The sequence below is a fragment of the Epinephelus moara genome, chromosome 3 (assembly GCF_006386435.1).
Source record: "Epinephelus moara isolate mb chromosome 3, YSFRI_EMoa_1.0, whole genome shotgun sequence".
Taxonomy (NCBI): Eukaryota; Metazoa; Chordata; class Actinopteri; order Perciformes; family Serranidae; genus Epinephelus; species Epinephelus moara.
Window position 1 is genome coordinate 28602321 of NC_065508.1, and position 24229 is coordinate 28626549.

At 39.8% G+C, this 24229-nt stretch overlaps 1 protein-coding gene across 6 annotated transcripts in view; it reads right to left on the bottom strand.

Moving 5' to 3' along the window:
* cadm1a (cell adhesion molecule 1a) overlaps positions 1–24229 on the bottom strand; it is a 599487-nt gene that overhangs the window by 171463 nt on the left and 403795 nt on the right. For 5 of the 6 annotated variants that reach the window (XM_050040233.1, XM_050040232.1, XM_050040230.1 and 2 more), the window contains exon 2: positions 21338–21355. The exons of the other annotated variant lie outside the window; for it this stretch is intronic. In XM_050040233.1, coding sequence (XP_049896190.1) covers positions 21338–21355 — 18 coding nt within the window. The remainder of the gene's footprint in view (positions 1–21337; positions 21356–24229) is intronic. 6 annotated transcript variants of the gene reach the window in all.

The window sequence follows — 24229 nt, forward strand, 5'->3', positions numbered from 1 at the left end:
CATCCATGGCTTTGAAAAAGATGCAACATTTCTACAGCAAAGTCTGATTAACAGTTTTAATCATTCTAATCAACTAACGTTTTTTTTCTGGTGAGCAAAAAAATGATAACCAATTCTAATATCATTTTTAATTTTGGTGAATTGCGACCACTATTGTATGAAAGTGTTTCTCAGTTTGCTGTATTTGTAGGAAGAGATGTTTTTATTTGTCTCAAGGCTGCATTGTTCACATTAATGAAGAAGACTGTTGTTTGTCTTCAGATTTTCCATTAAAACAGTTTGTCAATTCTTCAGTCACACGGAGGATTTCAGCAAGATCATTTAGTTTAACTGCCAGTTATGTTTCTGGCAGATTATAAAATCTGAAATGAGTCCTAACACTTTATTACTTTATTTAAAACCGGGCTTGTAGCATCACAGTTGGTGACTTAACGAGCTGTGCAAGTCTGGCTCCAAATTACCAAACTGGAAGTCATGTGTACTTCCAAGATATATTGACAGTTGCATGTAAGGCATTCCTTCCTTTGATAAGTGAGCACAATGCTGACTGCAGAATGTTCTGAGTGTAGGAAAGTCACCTTCAAAATAAGAGGGAGTGCAGGTGGAAAACATCATGTAGGGCCACTGTGCATCCTGACTCAAGCATTTCAAATGTGTACCAAGTCGTGTGAATATTATGTCGAGTCAGGCAGCTGCGAAACAGCGTGGGAAGGCAGAACAGGGATATCTCACCATCATCTCCTGAGACACGCAGGGCGAAGCAGGTTTACTCCTCAGGGGCCATGACAAGTGACAAACAACTGACGACGAAGGCGTCTGTCTAAGAAAGAGCTCTAAAAATGCACGGCAGTGCAATCTATCTGTCAAACAAACAGCACCCAATATTAATCGTGTGACGCACAAATATGACTAATAGGCTATGAAATTACGCAAACGTACAATAAATACATCAATAAATCACACTGTGACTTAAACAACAAATTGAAATGAGGAAAAATGTGATATTTTTCTTTCCTTTTAGTTGGTTGATGAAATTAATTTAAATTTGATTAATTATATTTTCACATCAATCTTTATTGGATATTAAGAAAATATGAATAATGTCAGCACTTGCACTGTTATATTTTTTAGCTTGTTAACATCTTGGATATGTCATTAATGAATGTATCAGTTTAGTGCAGTTAAATGGAACGTGCAATCATTTTATATTTAAGTTTGGCCCATGCCATCAATTCTCAAATAAAAGCATGTTGCATTTGAGTTTTAATTTTGTGAGACTGCAGGAGCCCCAGCCCCTCCCTCTTCGACTTCCCTTGTCACAGCCACCGCCGTTTACGCTCACAAACCAAGCGCCCTGCAGAGCAGCATCCATGTCTCCCTGATCTGCCTTCATGGGCAGCCAGGTAATGATAGTGTTTCCCCGAAGCCTCAGCATTGTTTGTCACTGTTGTGAAATTAAACAACCATGAACACATCTCAATATAGACAGACTGACTTAAGCCATAACACACTATTAAGCTATTAAGCTTGTTTAGGAAAAAAGTGTTGGGTTTAAGAAAAAAGAACAGGGTTTGGCTTTAACAATCTTGTGGGGAGCGAACACCGGCTTCCCAGGTGAAACTCGGTGGCTGTGGATGCATCCATCACCCCTCTCGCCTGCTCTACTTGGACTTTCGCACCTTAACTTTCGTTGTTGTCCCACCGCTTTTCCCCCTGATGCCGCTGGGAGCAGTTAGACATTAATGGCAACTGGCTGCGTATCCTGCCAACATGACAGTACAGTTTTTTTCGTAGGTATCTGATGCCGGAAGTTACTGAGCAAGCATCTGGATTTAGACGACTTCGAAGTGAGACTGGGTTGGTTCTTTGGCATTCATTAAGACACTAATACTATAGTTTACAAGATTCTTAAGCGGTGTAATGAATTTGAAAAATGTGAATTTAATGTTATCTATGAACCAACAGGAAATAAAGCAAACATTAACTAGATCACAGGTTAAATCAAAGGGTTCAGGTGTGTTCTGATCCTGCAACAAGGCATGTAGAAAGGACACATTTGTAGGAGGTTGAATTTAATGCAAATAAACCAGAGCGCTGCTCAAAACACTCCTTTTCTCTTCAGCACTCTGTGGATTTCATATGTAATTGAAGAACTTTGATGTACAAAATTGTCAGCAGTGTGTTTGTGTGTCAGAGAAGCATTAAGACATCCCCACCATAAACTGATGCAGAAGAACTCACCAGAATGCAGGAAATTAAGTGTTTGATTTCCCCCGAAAGGCCCGTGTTTGCTTCTCGTAAAATTGTAAAGCCAAACCCTTTTCTCTATTCCTAAACCCAACCAAAAAGACATGTCAATTTGTGGTGTTTTACCGACGAAGTGCATTTATTTTGAAAGACACTGTATGTAAACTGTACATTTCCTGTGACAGCGGAGGTCTATTTTGAAAACTTGAGCACTAGCCCCAAAAATGTCTGTGCTGGGTGCTGTTTAAAGTGATGCTTTTACTGTTAACTTGGACACTGAGTTTCCCACACTAAGTTTACCATTAACCATTTGTTGGCTGCTTGAGGGCACTCCCTTAGTCATGTAATTGTAAGTTTTTAACTCCATGAGTTGCCGAGGAGTGCCCGAGTGCGCTGCTAGTTAACATCTGTGAGGTCAGACCATCTCATTTGGGGAGGCTGTACACTTTTGTAGCCTGACTGTGCCTCAAATTCACACCAGACTGGAGATGTCAGCAGTGTTTCGGCGCTAATGAAGCACTGATCCGAAGCTTACAACAGGCCAACAAAATGCAATGGACAAAGAAATGTTTTCAAGTAGACTCCATGGCAGTGTAGACTATGCCTGAGAATAAGGCTGCTCACAATTTCAGGTATTCTATAGTACTCCGCATAATAGGGTAGTGGTGGTATGGTGCATATGGTGAAAGGAGAGGGTTTTGTTCAACATTTTCTCATTCTCTGTCTGCTGTCTTTTGTAGGGCCTGTGTAACGTTCGAGTTTCTGTGGTATGAAGGTTTATTTCTCACTCCCACGTTCTTTTTCTTACAGCACTGTTCATCTAACACAGTGCAGTGCAGCCTCTCACTTTTCTGATCCACTCTCCTACAGCTGGATTTCGATGCTACTAATGCTAACTGCACACTTCCTGCTGCTAGAAATTAAAAGCGTTTCACTGCAAAACCACAGACTCGATTTTTGGGTGTAGAAGCTCCCAAAAATGTAGTAGTATTTGTTACCAAGCACTTAAAGACGAGTATGGTCTATGTGACATGATTGAAACATTATTTGGTGTTTTTCTGGTCAGTGGATTGGTTTAAAACAGGAAGCAATGGTGGAAGTAGAAGAAAACGGGCGCCCCATGTACAAGGCTGTTGCTGCAGCGGCCCGGGTTCGACTCCAGCCTGTGGCCCTTTGCTGCATGTCACTCCCACTCTCTCTCCCCCTTTCACACTTGTCTGTCCTATACATTAAAGGCTAAAAATGCCCAAAAAGATATATTTAAAAAAAAAAAAAAGAAAGAAAGAAAGAAAGAAAGAAAGTAGAAGAAAACAAAGTGAACTGGTTCCATGACACACTACAAGTGACAGATGCTTTCTGTAAACTAACAGAACTTCAGCTAATTTAGGCTGTTGTTGGGTAAAACCACTCATGAGCAGCCACAATCAGAGCCATACGACGCATTCATTGCATGACCTGGCTCAGGGCAGATATCTCAAACGTACAAAGATAAGCAGTAATTGAAAACCATGAAAGCTATGGAACTAATAAAAAACACTCAAGATCACCTTTTGTTATGTAGGATGTCATTATCCAAGCCACGTCTTGCTAATTATCATTTAATATATGTATTTTTCATATTATGCTTAATCAAAAAGTCCCCTGTAGTTCTGTATTTTTATTTTATATAGTTAAATTACTGTTAGGTTTTTCTAACATAAATGTTATATGTCATAATTACTTTGCATGTTGCCAGCATGATTGTTGTTGTGTGATTTGTCATATTAATTTTCTTGAATTTAAAAAAACAAAACGATGCGGTGCGATACGATGCAATACGATACGATGCGATACGCTATTGTCCCTGTACGGAAATTTGTCTTGGACTCAGGACCTGCACAAGTATTGTTGCCTTACAATAATAGTCCAGAAGAAATGAAAAGTGTACGCCATAAGAACAAAAAATAACCCATACTACACATAACAGTACTGCACATCAGCCAGTATTAATTTTATATTATATTAATATCGCTATTACTTTTCTTTGATTAAAAAAAAAATAGAATTACTGCCTCGCAGCTGTATGCCTCCACAAACCAGCCAAGTTGCAGTTACAGTTTACATCCACGATAGATACATCCAAGATTAGTGTCACCAATTCAGTATCCAACCAATGACGAACATTATGATGTCACAGTGAAGCTGACCTTTAAGCTTTTGGATATCAAATGACATCACTTTATTTTATCCTGTTAGACACTGGGTGTATTTTACCCCATTAATTCTTGAGTCATGGCCCAAAATAATGTTTTGTGAGGTCAGAGTGACCTTGACCTTTGACCACCAAAATTTAATCAGTTAATTCTTGAGTAAAGTAAATGTTTATGCCAAATTTGAAGAAATTTCCCCAAGGCATATCGCAAATACAAGAATGAGACAGACAAGGTCACAGTTAGAGGTCTCAATCTCCTCCCGAGCCAGATGGGTCCCTAAAACTTTGACAGGTCAGATCGGGTTTGGGACGAAAATGTGTGCTGATTGGCCAGGTCGGGCAGGGCTTGGGCTGTTGGACATAAAAAATCTTTTTTTTTTTTTTTTTTTTTTACCAATAAATAAATGTCAAACAATATAGGCAGGGAGAGAAGGAGAGCAAGCAGCCAGACTCCATGCCAGGCTTTCTGTCTTTCCTCCCAGAAATACAGTATTGAGAGTCGGTGATCCACCGAGCTGGTCCATTTTCTGCTGGAGAGGCCCGTGGCTTGCACCGCCACACACGATATATTGCTGCTCCCGTGCTTTATTCCCACACCAAACAAATAAACAACGTTTCGCCTCACGTAGGAGGCTTCATCAGGCTTACAGAGTAAAGGGCAGTCCCTCTTTTTATAGCATGTCCTCCAATAAGAGTGAGGCTATCTGGAGAGCTACAAAATACATATAGGAATAATATTATTTCTTAATCAATCACAGATGCATTTTATCATGTTTTTCACAGATTCAATTAATACACTTATGAAAAACCATTTATAAAAAACATTTATAAAAAGAAAAAATATATACATATGTATTATTTACAAAAATGGTCTAATATCAAAGTCCAAATTCATCCCATGGGGTTGGAGTGTCTTTAATTTATGGATCCAGAATGTTTCCCTGTGTTGTAGTAGTCTGGTCCGATCCCCCCTCTTCGTGGATATTCCACTCTTTCAATACCAATGTACCTCAGCATAGAGACACTATGGCTCATTTGTTTAAAATGTGCTGCTACTGGGTTTCTCATATCTCCTGTCCGGATATCACTTCTGTGTTCACTTATTCTAGTTTTAAGCGCTCTTGTCGTCATACCAACATAGGCTAGGGAACATGGACATTTAATCATGTACACCACATGTGTTGTTTTGCATGTAATCGTGCCCCTGATCTTAAACTTTTGTCCAGTAGTAGGATGGTAGAAAGAGTCACATTTATTGGTGAAGTTACATTGTTCACAGGCTCCACATTTGAAATTTCCTGACAGTTGATTTAGGAATGTAGCAGATCTAACTGGGGGGAGATCTGATTTTATCACCATCGATCTGATGTTAGGTGCTCGTTTGAAAACAACAGTAGGGGGTTCTTTGAAAGAGTCTTTCAAAAGGGGGTCACTCTCAATAATGTGCCAGTGACGGTGAATGATATTTTTAAATTCATGCCCCATCGTTGAATATGTTAAAAAACATTTTTTTCCTTTCCTTTCAATTTTTTCTTTCGGTTCAAGACATTCCTCCTGTGTTTTATCTTCAAATCTCTCGGCTGCATCATCAATCCAATCTTGGGAATATCCCTTATTTTGGAAATGTTTTATCATCACCTCCTTTTGTTTCTGATATAGCTCATTTGAGCCACAAATACGTTTTAACCTACTGAATTGACTAATTGGTAAGCTCTTCTTGAGTGCCAGAGGGTGAAAACTATTACCCCGCAACAATGTGTTGCGGTCTATGGGTTTTCTGTATAGATCTGTGACAAGTTTCCTCTCCTGTTTCATGACAGTTACATTCAAAACATTTACTTCATTTTCATTCATACACATAGTAAATTTGAGATGTTCATTGGCCTCATTTAGCAGGTTCAGACATTGTATCATTTCACCTTTGTCACCCTCATAGATAAGAAAAATATCATCTAAGAATCGTTTCCATAGTTTAATATTTTTCAAGAATGTGTTTTTCTCTGGATTAAATACAAAGTCATTTTCAAATTTCCCCATGTATAAGTTTGCATATCCAGGTGCCATCTTACTCCCCATTGCTGTCCCACAAATCTGGTGATAAATATCTTCTTTGAAAAGAAAGAAATTATTTGTCAGGACTAATGAAGCCAGTTCTTTAATATGTGCTGCACTAGGGGACCCCTCATCCAGTCTCTGTTCCAGGAAATATTCCAGAGCATCCAAGCCTCCTTGATGGGGGATATTTGTGTAGAGGCTCTCCACATCCAGTGTCACTAGAAGTGATTTTTCTGAAATTTCAACTTCTTTAATCGTTTTAATAAAGTCTGTGGTGTCACGTATAAAGGATGGGAGTTTTTTGACACAGGGTTGAAGGTGGTGATCTACAAATGTCGATATTTTTTCAGTTAGAGACCCTATACTGGCCACAATCGGGCGACCCTTAGGATTAGTAAGTGACTTATGTACCTTCGGGAGTGTATAAAATACTGGTGTAACAGGTGCCTCTATTTTCATAAAAGAATATTCGTTTTTTGAGATTATCCCCTGTTCCAAAAAAGTGTCCAATTTAGCATGGATCTTTTGTTTATACTCCCCAGTCGGGTTTTTTGAAAGTTTTTTATAGAATGTATTATCACTTAGTTGTCTCAAAGCCTCCTGTTCATAGTCCTTAATATTTTGAATCACTATTGCCCCACCCTTATCTGCACAGTTGATAATGATCTGAAGGTCTGATTTTAATCCATCCAATGCTTCCCTCTCCTGTTTTGACATATTATTAAAAGATTTATATTCTCTCTTTTTAGAAAGTTCTTGTTGCATGTCTCTCTCCACAAGTCTACAATATGTGTCCAGGGAAGCATTACGACCTTTGAATGGAATAAATGTAGATTTGGGTTTAAACAAATCCTGATTTCTTAAGTTTTCCCTTTGATGTCAGCACCGATTGAAATAAGTTGATTCGGAGGATGTGCAATCTTTATATTTGTTTCACTAATTGCACCGCCACACATCCTTGGCAGTAGGAGCTGACTAGTGCTTTTTCTGGGGGGCCGGGTTTGGTTGGGCTCAGTATTTTATGTTATGGTGTCAGACAGGCAAGGTTCAGGCTTCAACTCGCATGGGTTAGTTTGGGGACTTTGACCTTTAATCACTAAAATCTTATCAGTTCATCGTTGAGTCAACGTGGACGTTTGTGCCAAATTTGAGGAAATTCCCTCAAGGCATTCTTGAGTTATCGCATTTAGAATGAGATGGATGGACGGACTACCTGAAAACAATGCATTGTCTCTGGCCGGCGCAGAGGTATAAAAAGGAGACAGAAGCTGCATTAGCTATGTGTTGTTTCTGGGACTCCTAAGTTCTGGCAGCTACACAACCAATTATCAAACACTCATTGTTTTCATCTTGCGTTTGTGTATGAATGAGAGTCAACAAACTATAATCAAGAGAGATGGGAGTCTATAAGATGCTGACAGTACTCGTGTTGAGCAGTTGTTTGACACACTTCAGGCCAGACTGGCAAAAAAGGAACAATGAAAAATGACATTTGGCAGTCTCTGGAGACAATGTTAATGATGGAGTGAAAAATGTCAGTGGGCGTGTTGCTCGTCTGCAAACATGCATTCTCAAAAACACTTAGACGCTGTAATGCCTGTTGACTAAACTCAGTGTTGGCATACACTGCCAGCTGTAACTGACAGCCACAGAAGTTTTTGAACTTCTGGCTAAGACTTTTTATATGCAAATCAAGAGAGCTGTGGCATATCAGTATACAGCAAGTGGATAAACAGCAGCCAACAGGCCAGGGGTACCTTTTTTATTTTATCAAAGGTCCACTTAGGAATTTACAATAAGGCCAGCGGTCTGCAACAATGCCAAAGGAAACTACCAGCAGGGTCGATTAGAGCACTAAGACTGAATGAATTATTATAGGATGATACCAAAACAAGCTCAAAGCTCAAAGAGGCTAGAACCCCCGTACAGCTAAAAAATTGTGTGATAATTCGTTGCAGTGTTGGCACCAAGAGCCTTTTCACATTAAAATTTTTACAATAATTTTACTCAGTGTTGATTTTAAATAATGTTGATCCAGCAGCTCTCAGATCCTAAAGCTTGGTCCAGGCTGAATAACATCCAGCAGGAAATGGACACATTGGGATTAACTCTGTTGGGTTTTCTGATGTTGTCCGCAGTTTCTAGCAGGCAGCTGTGAGCAACAGTCAATACTCCATCACTAAAAGTTTTTTTTTGCTACTCTTTTGTAGAGTGCATTTACTTAAACTTATGTTTCTCTTGGGGCTTTCTTTGCTCTAGTTCCACTTCCTCCATTATGGAACAAATAACTCATGAAACACTTTGCTGAGAAGCCTCCACAACAGTGGCCATAATGCTACCGCTCTGCTACCAGAGCAACAACAGCCTCACACACATCGGAACTCTGTGTCCTGCTTCCTCAAACAACCCAACAGCATGACCAGGAAGTGAAAACTGCAGGATTGTTTTTTGGTCAGTGACTTCCAGCATCAGACACGGACAGAAAAAGCCGTTCTTTCACATCAGCATGGTACGAGGCTGGTCGCTGTTATTCTGTAATGGTGGTGTCAGGGGGAAACGAGGGTGGACAACAACATAAATTTAGGGGGTTAAAGTCCAAGTAGGGTGAGTGGGAGGGGCAATGGATGGGTTCCACAACCACTGACTTTCACGTAGAAGGCTGGTGTTAAATGTTAAGCCAATTTGCGGTGTTGTACCGACACGGTGTGTTTATTTGGAAGGAGACTGTATGCAAGCTGTACATTTCCTGTGGAAACAAAAGTGTAATTTGAAAACAGGCAACGCATATAGCAGACTGAAGTTGACACGGCGTCCCAGAACGTCAACAACCAACATACACAGGGTACCTTGCACGTCATATCTTGACGTGGAAAGTCCACGTCCAAGTGTTGATATGTGACGAGGTCGGATTGAGAGTGTGCTGGCGTATGCTACCAATGTACACTGTTGTGTCCTTCCCCAATAAAGGTAAATGGGGGGTTTCACAAAAGGAAAGAAAGACAGAAAGAAAACTGTCTTTGTAAATCAAAAGGTGCCTGAGAGAGACGTGGATCAAGAGCAGAAAGGCAGGGGGCCCACAGAGACTGCTTGTTCGTAGGGCCCAGAATTTGGTCCTATGCCCCTGCTTAAAACATCCACATTTGGTGGCACAAAAGCCGCAGGAAAAGCAGAGACTGGTCGGTGAAAAACATGCAGGTTCACTGGCTCAAACAAAGCAAGGAAATGCCACAATGTCAGTTAAAAACACCAAGTTTCTGTGCCACCAACACCAGAGGAAATGCTGTAAGGGGTCACCAAGGTGTTGTTTGTTGGTCTTGAACAGTGGACTGCAGCTTGGCAGCCATCTCGCCTTGTGTCACACCATCCACCATCCCCTCCATCTCCCAATGACAAAATCAGCTCACATGAATATGATATGCATCAAATGTAATATTTACCTTATCCCTTTTTTACAGAAACATAAAATATGAACATTTCTTCTGGCAACAGGCAATTTGATGTCTTCTTAGGCCTCACTCATAGACAGAGACGACTGTTAAAGATGCAGTTTTCCTGTGTACTGCTGCCCTCTGATTGGCTGGCCGATACCTACATCGACCTGACTAAACTGTCAAGTGAGGGCTGCACACAGTCGTTTATTATTTTATGATGACTTAATTAGGACAAATAATTTCATCATTATAAAATGACTGCGTGCTACCCTCTGTTGAGAAATTACATATTATTACATTTGCTAATCAAAGAATGAATATTTAATACTACCCCATACTGTAAATATCAGGCTGAAGTTGAATTATCCAAAACTATGATTAAATACCCCTATAACCTGATTTAATTTAAGCATAATTAATCATCTTCCTCTTTCGCTCGATACGAGCATAGCCTGAGACAGCCTGGAGGACAAATCTGTCTCTTATTTATGTTGTGTTGTTAGAGGCATGCATGTTGCACATTTTACTGACATACATATTTTACATTTAGCAGCTTGTGTCCACGTTCTCTCGGTATCAGTGATGAGGTCGTGACTGTTACTAAATTTGGGTTTAATCACTAGTTCATCTCATCAGGTGAGACAGCATAACAAAATTTTATTTATCTTGAAATGTCAAAGATAATCGCTTTGAACAGCCGCTGTCATTATATTTTCTCTTCGATTATGAAGATGGAAAGTGTTAAGAGACGGACTGACAGTTATGTTTTGTTTTTTTTTTCGTGGAATTTTTTACATGAAAAATGTAAAATAGCCTCGCCAGTTTTAACTTTTAAGAACGACAACATTTATCTACAAATAAATACGAGTCTAAATGAAAACACTTGCCCTCTCGCACCCTCTTAATGTCCTCTAAGTTTGTCTTTGTAGTTCACTGTGAGCAGATGGAGCTGCCCACATGACAGCTCTTTCACTGAGCTCAGTGCGTACCCTCATTACTGACAAGAGCAGGGAGTCCAACCTCTCTGCTCCCTGTAAAGTGTAATTTCAACCATAATTTTTTTTTTTTATAGCAAGCAGTTTCCTCATCGTCTACATTAAATTAATTATCTTCTCTCCCCTCCTCCTGTCATAATAAAGAGGCGGTGGTGGAATCTATAGTTTCTGAGTGACACATTTTTGCTTTGCTAAATTAGAAACTCTAAAAAAAAAACTGACCTTGAACAGTTTTATCTGTCGTAAAACTACAATTATTTCTTAAATTTTTATTTATTTACTTCACTACTTGAGGGCTTGAATAAGATTCAAACTTCACCCTGTTATTACCTGGATAGATCTATGAGTCAACAGGAGTCAAAACAAGGTCTATTTAATGAACAAGCCGCATCCTCAGCTCACAGTGTCGCTCTAAGCAGCTCATGTATTGACAAAATGTAGATTGCAATGCATTGGACTGGGGACTATTGACATTGCAATAGCAAAGACACATCCCGTGGCTGGGAAATTTTCTTGGTGCAGCGAGAGATGACCTTGCTGAATACATATTCTGAGGAAACGCTGATAGAGCTTCAGCAGCTTGGGAAATTGAACCTGTGTTATAAAAGAAAAGCATACAGGATGACAAGCAAACACTGCATGCGTGTGATTGATTTAGTCATTAATCTGAACAGGGTGTGTGTGCGTGTGTGTGTGTGTGTGTGTGTGTGTGTGCCTGCATGCACACACATAAATGTTTGTGTGTGTTTAAAGAGCCTGTCTCTGTTCACACATGGATAAGACTCCTTGTGTTTAACTGCTGCGTCCCTCAGCCCACCTCCATCCTCTCATGTCTTCCATTCTATTGATTGGCATACAGAGCAAACACACAAGTCGCCCACGCAGGAGAAGAGAAGTCTTGTCTGTAGTGGCAGGTCAACTAAGGAAGCACTGTGACCTTTGACAGCAAGAAATATTTTGCTTGCTGTCCAGTTGTTTTTTTCAAATATGGTCCATTTTTAGAACTGGTCTCCTCCAGTGAAGTGAGGGAAATAACCTATTTCCAAATCGCCATGCTCTGCCTATGTTTCTTAACTTAACTGATAAAGTATATTTTCAGCTGTTGTTGTTGCTGTGTGCCACTGCTCTGCTAATAAATGTTATTATGTACAGTATATAATAATGTAAACAGTCTCTGACTTTGTTACAAGAGAATGATCTGCTGACCTTGTCTTCTTTTCTTCTTTTGTGTTTGACTCTATTGATTGCACATTTGCACTGGACCAGGGGCATAAGTATAGACAGTGCAGGCAGTGCGGCTGCAGTGGGGCCTGTGGGGTGGAGGGACTCGTACACAGAGTGGGCCCTTGCAAGTAAATAATAATTTAAAAAAAGATCCTACTTTAAAAATGGTGCAAAAATTTGGAATATATGTCCTCAAAAAGGTATCTACATCATGGTTTACTCTTTTATTTTTATAAATAGTCAGTAGCTGTCTAAAACAAAGTATATGCTTTGTCTACATAACATCTATGAATAAACTATAAAAACTATTAAATTATATAATTTATTTTCTTTGAAATTTTTGTCAGATAATGATAATTGCTGTCAATATGTATATTGATGTTGTCCAATGTCAAGTCTTAACTTGTGTCAAGACAAAACATGCATGACAGCGTCATAACAGTGTGTGCTGGGGCCTGTCATAACTTCCTTATTCTACTGCATTAAGAAATATACCAAACTCTGCCCTTCTTTACTGCTTCTGAGGTTTTTGATTATCTTCAGTATGCATTTGATAGAGTCAACTGTTACATGTTCTAAATATAGAAAAAAAACCCAGTTTTTTTTAACTTTATCAAAATTCAACCCAGTCTCACTCCGAAGTCGTCGAAATCCGGCACTTGGTCATTGACTTCTGGCATCAGACACGGATGAAAAACAGCCAGTCATGTCAGTATGATACGTGGCTGGTCGCAGTTACTGTTTAACACCACCGCACGGTGTCAGGAGGAAACGCGTCATTACAAGAACGAAAGTTCGAGTAGGGCTTTCCATAAGATTGTAAAGCCAAACCCTGTTTGTTTTTCCTCAACCCAACCACGTGTGTGTTTGACAAAACGTAACCACGTGCGTTAGTTGCTGAAGGAAAATAACGTCAATTCGCAGTGTTGTAGTGATGTAGCGTGTTTATTTTGAAAGAGACTGTATGCAAACTGTACATTTCCTGTGAAAACTTAAGTGTATTTTGAAAGAAGACAATGCATGTAACAGGCAGAACTTGACACAGTGTCCCAGAACTTCAACAACCAGCGCAGCCAGGGTACCATGTACGTTGTATCTGGACCTGGAAAGTCCATGACCAAACGTCGATATGTGACGAGGTCGGAGTGAGAATGTGTTGCAAGATCAGTAAATTCAGATTCCTCTAAGAGAATAGTTACCAGAAGTGGTCAACAAACTGAGTCAGTTCCTACTTTTAAATACCTCAGCTTTTTTAAATGACGACCACTTGTCTTTTGAGGCGCGTATCCAGCATGTCCCGAAAAACCTGAAGCTTTTACTTGGCTTTTATTTCAGAAATAAGTCTCGCTTTTCTTTTTGTGTGAAACAGAAATTGATGGAATCTACCTTTTTACCTTTCATTGATTATGCTTATGTGTTGTATATTAATATCCCTGGTCATTGTCTTCACCTGCTGGATAGCGTGTATCATGGGCCTCTGAGATTCATTACAAACTGTGGATCTCTTACTCGCCATTGTGTTTTACATTCCAAAGAAAATTGGCCAGCTTTAAGTACACGTCGCCTCAGTCACTGGTATGTTTTTACTTACAAAACTATTCTTAGTAAAATTCCTTCCTACCCTTCCTGCTCTCTTGAATATATAACATGGAAGTTATAATCTATGTTCGCAGAACTGAATAGTGAAAGAAAGCTTTTAGGTTCTCTGCAGCCACAGCATGGAACAATCTGCAAAATGATCTAAAGCCTCAACACATGGTGACCTTGAATGAGTTTAAAACCATGGTGAACTCTGTTGAGTCCAGGCTGTCTGTGTGCAACTGTTTTATCTAATTATTCTATTTTACTCAAATCTATGTGCTTTTATGTGAATTTTATTTTTTGAAACTATGTGTGGTCCCTTGTCAAAGAGGTCTCTGATCTCAATGGGACAAACCTGGTTTGGCTAATAAAAAAATAAAAAACATCATAAGCAAGTTTCTTGAAGACGCTTCACCTCTCATCTGAGTGGCCTCTTCAGCTCTACCTGACTGGTGGGTAGTCACAGGCTTTTAACCCTGTGGTTATATTTAGCCAACGCATGCACATGGTTAGGTTTAGGCAACAAAAGCACATGGTTAAGTTTAAGATTAAAGAACAGGATCTGGTTCTACATTTATACGGGAAGCGAACACAGGGCTCACAGAGGAAAGTTGGTGATTGTTGGACCCATCCACCACCCCTCCCACCCATCCTTCTTGGACTTTCACCCCCTTAACCTACGTTCTTGTCCAGCCGCGTTTCCCCCTGACGTCGCCAGACGCTGTTACACACTAACGACATCCAGTTGCATATCATGCCAACGTGAAAGTACAGCTTTTTTTGTCAGTGTCTGACACCGAGATCACTGCCCAAGTACCGGTATTCGATGACTTTGAAATGGGACCGGGTTCATTTGGTCATGTGCATGTATGTGTGCATGTATGTGTGCATGTTTGTGTCTGTCTGCAACTAATCTCACAAACTACTGGACCCATCGGCCTAATATTATTTTGGGCACATTTATGACTGTATGCACAAGGACCGCTTGTTGTTGCGGTGATTCACAATTTATCTAAACCTATTTTATTTCATCATAACCACTGAGTCATCACTCTTCTTAACCAGCCAGTCGGGGACGCAAGTGATTAACAAAACCACATAGTAAAAGGCTTTTCAGGCAGTCGGCTACGCTAAAAACAAGCCACATTATTGCCTTTGTCAGAGATCTAAAGCTAACATCCATAGAAAAAATTGGTCTCATTTTGAGCTGGAATATCTGCAGATTAATTCCATACATGAAAAGTTATGATCCATAAAGGTGAGGTATGATATGAGATGACTAAACCCCTGTTTTTGTTATCTTGCTGCAATCTTGATTGTAATGGAGCCGGCAGGGATGTTATAGCAAGATTCTTAAAGCAAGGGAGGGTTTTATTGGATATTGTATCCGAGGTTTGTCTTCGTATAGCCTCTCTACTCTGGCCGAACCTTGATACTGTAACCTGCATATTGTCTCAGTCTGCCTTGCACTCCCTGTTTCTCACCCGCATGCCCTCAGACACACCTGGGGGAGATCTGCACTATACTGAGTGCACTTTTCTAGTTAATGTCATGGCTGGAAGTCTGGAGTTCATCACATCTGAGTTGCGCGACTGGCTTTGGCTACACATTAAAAGGTAAAGACAGACCTTGGAAATACTGTGTTTGTTGTTTTTATCTTTAGTTATCAAGAATTGATCTATATCTTTTATTGCTTTATATTTCTGTTTTATTAATTGTACACTTAGTTCAAAGTGAAAATACATGAAGATTAATCTAAATTCATTGGGTTGATTTTTATTTCTTTAAGACAGAAACTTTTATCAAGTTATTAAATTGCCTCATAACTAAGTTTAAATGTAGAATTTTGCAACTTTGCAGACAAACATCCGTAAACATCAAATTCTGCGTGACTGGACTAAAAAGGGCATCAATAATGAATCCAACTTTTGACATTTTCTAAATATTAATTTCAAACATATTGTATTTAAAACCTTTAAAACGGGTTATGCTGCCAATATTGCGACATTTCTAACCCTCTGAAGTACTGCAATCATTGGCAAATAGTTCAAAAGGCTAAGAGAGCCATGTTTGGCAGCTTACAGACTCATTTGGCACATCTGTTTCAGTCCAACGCAATAGAATGCAACAGAAAGATAGATCTAACACGAACCTGAACACTGAGAAGGCGGCTTATTAGGGTGTTTGAATTTGAACGAGTCAAATATTTCTTTAGTCCTGACAGTTTTAGAAAAGATAACATTGAGAAGATGAAACAATATTTTCTAAGTATTTCACTACTGAAGATAAAAAGTGCGCACTGATGTATGGTTTTTACATTAAAGTCAGATGAGATGATGATTGTCATTGGCAGTGTCTGTTGCTGCTCTGATGGCATTCGGCTGCTGAGACCACCACTGCTTGGTGGCAGCAGCATAGGTTTGTGACCGAGAACAGGCCTGTGAAGGACTGGGCTCCATCCAATCGGCCCCGAGGGAGGATCTCTTACTGTTCAATTCTAATTCATGTACATATAAATAACTGTCACTGGCACTGCTAATTGGATTAAAAGGCTTGGTGGAGGAGAGACAGGAGAGAGGGGGAGTGAAGGCAGCTAGAGAGGCGGCATGACTTGATTTACAACACACAATTATTTTCTTGTAAGGGGAGCTATGGAACAGAGTTCTTATAATTTTGTATTTTTGATTTTAATTTTTGTTTTCAATTCAGTTTAGTTTCCAGAGTGAGTTTGCCTGTTTCAGTTTAGTTTTTATTCTTTAAAAATGTTTAGTTTTAGATTTCTTTACTTTAGATTTGTATTAGCTTTAGTATTAGTTTTAGGTTTAGGAGTTTTTTTGTAATATGGGGCAAGATTTAAAGTTCAGTTTACACTGTAATGTTAAGTCTACACAAATGCTCTGGATTGTCGAAATGACAAACTTGACACAAAAACTCATCCCTTAAGAGCTTGACATAATTTTTTTTACGTTACATCAAGTATTTCTTATTTAACGTGACTAAAATGTATGAAGCCAATTTCACCTAATTCGTTTCAGTCCTATAAACAACACCATCATTGTGACCTTCACATATTGTGGCATGTTGAGGCTAAATGGGAGATACCCAGCATGCTGTGAGACATCGTGTTTAAGGCCATAAGCAAAGGAAAACTGGGTTTAAATGTGTTTCTGTATCACTCACGTTACCAGTCACACAGTGCATAATGTTTATGTATTTCACAATGGATCTAATGCATCACAGTTAATGTGATAAAAGACATTTTGCAGCATGAGTTAAGTCGTATACACAGTTAGGGATCTGCTGCCTGTGTGGTTATTACATCGTCTAACATATAGTTGTGGTGAAATAAAGAGCATTTCCTAATTCCGAATTCACCTTTTCACCTAAATCCATCCATTTTTTTTTTAATAATTAAATTAAACTAAAAAAATTGTTGTAAAATGTATACTAATTGGGGTTTACAGTGCAGAAATTAGAATACACACACAACACTTAGCAAAGGCAGTTCACTTATAGTCATGAAGGCATCCTAGTCTCAATAAATATATGCACCAATGCACCCTCACTGTGTTGACAAAATCACCAAATTGATAACAACTTAAACTACGACATTTCCTCTAATTTTTAAAAATCAAATTTCAGTTAATTCTGTACACAATATCCTTTAGTTTTTTATTTTATAAACTGTAAAAACAGTGCTATGAAAGCAGATTCTAATCACGCAAATAATGTTTGGGTTTTTTTTTTCATTAAAATTAAATCATTATTTTATTTCCTTAAAACTTTAATCTATTGTAAATTCTCAAAAAGCAGCCATGTCATTATTTACCTCAACTGCACAAAGAAGCAGGCCTTTATTTGAAACAGGCTAGTATTAGAGACACTCTTTCATTATTGATTTTCTTTGTGCTTATATTTTATCATATATGTGTCTTCCTGATTTTTGAATTACTCATTTAACTAACTGTGGATGATGTTTGCTGGTCATAGACATGCATTACCCTTAGTTTATTTTACTTGCAGTACAACAACAGATCTGCTCTGAGTTTCTCTTTTCACCCAGAAAAAGGCCATGATCTCTTCCACTGGTTAATTTCAGTAGCTTTCACTTTGCCTTTTTGATTGTTTGTTGATTATAATTTTTTGTTTTCAGATAGGCTATATATTGTTATATGTTCATTAAGGTTGTTTGAATGGACAGACAAGGTGAGTAGAACAGTGATAGTCCAGTGTGTAAAGGTTGGCAGCGAGACATCACCCTTCCTTAGCAATGGAATGAGTGTGCCCCAGGGATCCATCTTAGGCCCTCTTCTGTTCAGCCTATTCATAAATGACCTTCCTTCAGTCTGCAAAGGGTGCGAGATTCAGATGTATGCAGATGACACGGTCATTTATGCGCATGGAAAAACCAAAGAACTGGCAGCTGCTAAACTGAATGCAGTTATGGAAAATGTCAATGCCTGGCTCAATGACTCACAACTGGTTCTTAATGTGAAGAAAACAGTTGGTATGTACTTCACAAAATCAAACTTGACACCAGCTAATAATCCTGAAATTATTATAGCTGGAGAGTCTATTGAAATACTAACTGAATTTAAATATCTTGGTGTTATTCTTGACCCGAATCTATCCTTCAAAAAACAGGTAAATAAAGTAATGCGGTCAGTCAAGTATAACCTATCCAATTTTAGGAACTGTCTAACACCCACGGCTGCACTTCTTTTCATGAACGCAATGATAATTTCTCATTTAACTTACTGCATGACAAGCTGGACACATGCAAAAGGCACAATACTGAAGCCCATTCTCTCCCTTTACAAGCAGACTCTCAAAGTGCTAGACAGAAAACCGAATACCTATCACCATTGCAATATTCTCCGGAAATATAACCTTCTCAGCTTTGAGAACCTGACAAAGTACTCAGATGCCTGTCTAATATTTAAGATCTTGCATGGACTGGCCCCCCCACCTCTCAATGCCTTTATTAAACAAAAAACATCTAGCCTGAGATCCACAAGATCAAGTGAGCGAGGGGAATGCAGTGTGCCTTTCAGGTCCAGTTCTTTTAGCCAATCTTGCTTCTCTGTTAGAGCTGCACATTTCTGGAACACACTTCCAACTGACATCAGAAACTGTGCCACGCATCATACATTTACAAAAAATCTTAAGGCATGGCTTTTAAAAAACCAAATATGTGAGCATCTGTAACAAGTGTATGACCTTTTTTTCACTAGTTTTAACATGTTGTTAATTTGTTGAATGTTTTTTATCTATTAATAGGCCACCAGATATACAGCTTGGTATGTATTGTCATCCCAATGGAGTCTTACTGTGTCTCTGTCGCCCGCCATGTCTAGCTCTGCATCTAACTTTCTTTCTCTGTATATCTTCTGATTTGCATGGCTGATTATGTGCTGCTTGCCTGTCTTCTGCTATTGTGTGCTTCTGCATGACTCTTGTGAATTGTTGCGCTTGCTGCTATCTGTGCTACTATGCTTCTGCTACTATGTTACTCGTGATATGTACTGTCTGTGCTGCTATGCTTCTGCACCTTATTTATCATTGTGTTGTGCGTCCAATATGGCTATAGTACATTGATGGACTGGATTCTGCTCTGTGTTATGTCATTGTTATTTTATACTATGATGCTGTCTACTTTTAATATATTTATCTTTCAGGTTTGTGGTTCTCTATAACATCTTGCCAAAGGACTGCAGTTGCGAATTAAAACTGCTGGCTAAAACTGGCACATTTACAGTAACACTGTTGATTAATGTGTACTGTCCTTTTGTAAATAAAATAAACTGAAACTGAAACATATGGATTTGTTTCTGTTGCTAGAGCTACAGCTGGCTACACAAGAAAGACAAAAAACATGTTCATATTCTCAAACAGTGCTTCTACACTAATTAAAAATATAAACACTTTTGTTTTTGCTCCCATTTTTCGTGAGTCTTCACATTTTAGAGTAACTTTACTGTGACCAGCCCAAGGTACACCTGTGTAACAATTATGCTGTTGAGAGAATTTGAGAGAACAAAACCTTTTGTGTGCACTGAAAAAGATCTTTTACTTGAAGCTGTGAAAAATATGAGCAAAAACAAAAGTGTTACTTTTATATGTTTGTACATCTCTTAGAATGTCTGGTCTAAAGAGAACTGCTGCCTCAGTTTTCCACTACTTTTTAACTCTTCTTGAGTTTGACGAGATCCATGACACATTTCTACTGTCTACTGACACCGTGAGCAACACAATGAACTTGTGAACTGCTGCAAGTCCAGACATACAGAACAGAATGTGAAAGAAAAACTCGGTCAATGGTTGTTAAGAACCAAACCTCTGCAGATGCTGCCCATCCTTGTTTCTCCACCAAATATGACCCAAATCGTTCAGCTTGGTATCTTTAAAATGTAGGGGCAGTTTATCCAACACATTCTCACTCCGACCTCGTCACATATCAATGTTTGGTCATGGACCTTCCATGTCCAGATGTGCAAGGCACCTTGGGTGCGTTTGCACAGTCGCTTTCAAAATAAATGCAGTATAACACCATGATTTGACATTTCCTTTAGTCAACAACAAACGCACATGGTTGGGTTTAGGAAACATTGGCTTTACAATCATACAGGAAGCAAACACCGAACTCCCAGGGTGAGAGTCGGTGGTTGTTGGACCCATCCACTATCCTTCCCGCCTGCCCCACTTTCGTTGGTGTCTGACACTGGAAGACACTGCCCAAGCGCCGGATTTCATCGACTGTGTTGACTGAGGTCATGATTGGCAGCTGTGTGTGCCGATCAGTATGCTCAACATCAGCGGTGCTGCTCGCGATTGGTCTGGGCAGGAACTCGATAATAGCGGAGATTGCTACTGTGCAGACTCTGGCTCCAAATAACGTCAACAGCCCAAGATGGCTGTGGCCATATCTGGGATATTTTGGCTAATTTTTGTATGGTGGGAGTATGTGGAGAAGCGTCGTCCATCTTTTTTAAACAGTCTGGGTTTAAGGCACTTCCGCATTGGCTTCACTTTTCAGACTCAGACATACTACCTTGGTTTAGACAAATAGTCAACAGCAGCAAGTCTGCTACATGAATGCAGTCGGAGCTAAGTGCATATATGCAGTGTGTGTACATAGATACAAAACCAGAAACTCCATTCTTATTTCTAAAACAGACTTTCATTCAAAGTTTTGTCATTTTGAGAAAACATTCTGTTTTGCAATCAAACTCTTCAGATCACTGAGTTTGATCTTAGCACGACCTGATTAACTGCAGCGTACACTAAGATGCTACAGCTATTTAGGACACTGGTAAGCAACTGCAGACATACTGTATCAGTCAGTAGCAATAAGCACCATGAGATTTGGAAGAAATGGACTGTGGAGAATGCGAGAGGCAGATCTATCTGATCTAAATCTAAATGTGAGAGAGAATGAGAGAAACTGAAATGGAGAAAGATTGCAGATTGGTCGTACGCAAAAAACACAAACACTAAATACTGAGAGGAAGCATGAAGCATGTCAGGGAGGAAGAGGAGAGAGAAGCTGGAAAGCTGGAGCATGGTGAGAGGATGTGGTGAAGAGGAGGAAAGGACACGTGAGGAAGGCTTACCTGGTTCCTGTGCAGCTCCTGCGTTGGAGGCGGAGGAGGAGGAGTACAGGAGGGGAGGGGAGAAGGGAGGGAAAAAAAACAGAAAGGGAGGTTAGCATTCAAAGCCCCGTTTAAATTTAATCGCCCCCAATTGCCCATGCAAAGAGGTGCATGCTTGTAAAGCTGCAGGAAAAGCCAGGTAAGAATGCAAAGACAAATCATTCATGCTGTTCCCCTCTGCGAAAAGAAAATCATTAAAAGAAAACAGCAGATTTGAGAAACAGACAGTCGTTGAAGTCGAGGTTTGACTCCAAAGGCAAATTTATTTGGCTACAAATGGGCTTTGATCAGCATCATCTTTGAAGTTAATTCCAAAATACTGAGGATTACAAGTCCTGCAAAGATATTTTGTGTTAATATCTTTCATCTATGTTTGGCTAGCTGCTCGCCAAACTTCTTCTGCATTACATATCTCCTTGGAAATATTTTTTAAAAACAACATCACAGTGATTTGCCCAAACTTTTAACTATAGCACACAATACTGACAGCAGTTATGCATAGTTTGGCAGACTTAAACCAGAACAGAGTCAGCTCAGGTTAATAAATGTGTGAGAAATGACACCGTAGGCAACAGCGTGAGGTTGCCAGGCAACCAGCAGGATGTCACTGCTCCGAGCCAAGAGACAGTCAAGCACACAACCCCCCACACAACCACAAATTGCCGCTTTTATAATTGGGTTTTTGTACGGAATAAACAAATGAGATATGACTTATTAACCAGTGAGCCACAGAGGTGCTGGTAGGTGGATTTTTTTTAAACCCTTGGATAGATTTAATTAGCCGTTTCCTTTTGCCTCCAGTCTGTATACTAAGTTAAGCTAAAAGTAGCTTCATATTTAACAGTGGCATCAATCTTCTTCTTCATCTAAAAATGACAGCAAAACACACACTTTTAAATAGATAAGTAAAAACTAACTAATTGGCTGAGACAGACTCAACTGGGACATGTGCATGAAATCCAACATTGCAGGGAAAGAGCGGCGTTGGCCCTCAGTATACAGTCTGGCATCCATTTAGGCCCCCATCGTTGAAGAACATTTTTCAGCCAAGTAAGCATCAGGATTCCAGCTACGAGGAGGCTTTTGATTAGAAAACCTATTTCCTCTTCAACTTTTGCCAAATTCCAATCATGGTGATATTCTAATTACCATTATCCCGAGCAAGACAGAGAGGCAGAGATGGAGTGGGTGTGTGTAAGTGAGGCAGAAGAAGAGGAGTGAAAGGAAGGCAGTCTTTGAATGTAAGCGGGGGAAAATCGGAGGAAAATGCAGCGTGAAGATCAAGTGAAACAAAGAGCAGAATTACAGCTCTTTTACATACTGTTACACAGAAACATTTGTGATAAAGATGTTGCTCATTTGCTTTCCATAAAAACTCTGGGCTGCGAGCTCGAGTGGCTCGGTGTGCTTCAAACGGACTAGGTGGTAGGATGCGTCGCCCAACCACGTCAAAAATAGAAATTACATTCATTTCCAAGCTACTGCGTTCATTTTAAAACGGTTTAATTAGCATGACAAATTCAAAATTCATGCAGTTTGAATACAATCTCTGACAGTTCCAACAAAATATTGAAGCTGATGGAGTTTGACAGCCTGCGATCTCACCTGAAAAGCCTTCACCAAAGCTATAAACCGCAGCGCTCACCTAAAGAGTAAAGAGTAAGTCATAAAGTCTCCCAGCATCGCATCAGTTGTCTCCTGCTTAAGCATTCAGTTGTAGCACACAGGAACCAGAGTAACAAAGTGCTTCAGAGAGCCACATAGTCAACCCAGACCACCCTGGAGTTCAGGTTCATGCAGTGTGATGGGGTGAGGGGGGGGGTTTGCTTTGGGGAGATAACACAGCAATAGGCGAGACATGGAGCAGCTCTCCCCCATGTTAAGTAAATGGAGAGCGGGGGAAGAATAACTGCACGGCCGCTTTGCCCCTTATGGGTCTTGTGGGAGCCTTCGCTATTCCACCCCGACCTACAACCTCCAGAGGTGAGGTTAAATGACAAGGACTGCAGAGATGCATTAAACATGAGTCATTTGGACAGAGAGCTAGACGTTGGACCACTCCAGAGATGATAGGGACATTAACCAGGGTTTCACCAGGGCCTGAGCTGCATTTAATGAAGGCCTCCACTACCTCCCAATGTCTCTCTCTACATTTGACTCACAGCCAGGGAGCTAAGTAGTTCAAGATAAACACAGCCACTACTCTCTCTGGCTTCAGTTGGTGGGTTTTCTGCCTCTTTCTCTTCCTCTATACTCCAGCCTAACTATTATTATAATCTCTTTGTTGTGTCCAGTGGTCAAGACTGCCTTGTCAAGTTCTTGTCAGGCACAAAACCAGCAGCCGAGAACAAAGAACTAAAAACAACCATCATCAGCAAAAAGGATGAATTTGTTCAAACTGGTCAAAACAAAAAATACAAAGATATTGTACAATAAGAATATATATACTGACCGACGGCTTTATTAGGTACACCCGTTCAACTGCTTATTAATGCAAATAGCTAATCAGCCAATGACATGGCAGCAACTCAATGCATTTAGGTATGTCGACATGGTGAAGACGATCTGCTGAAGTTCAAACTGAGCATCAGAATGATGAAGAAAGGTGATTTAAGTGACTTTGAACGTGTCATGGTTGTTGGTGCCAGACGGGCTGGTCTGAGTATTTACTGGGATTTTCACAAACACAACCATCTCTAGGGTTTACAGAGGATGGTCCCAAAAAGAGAAAATATCCAGTGAGCCAAAATGCCTTGTTGATGCCAGAGGTCAGAGGAGAATGGCCAGACTGGTTCAAGATGATAGAAAGACAACAGGAAGTCAAATAACCACTGGTTACAACCAAGGTCTGCA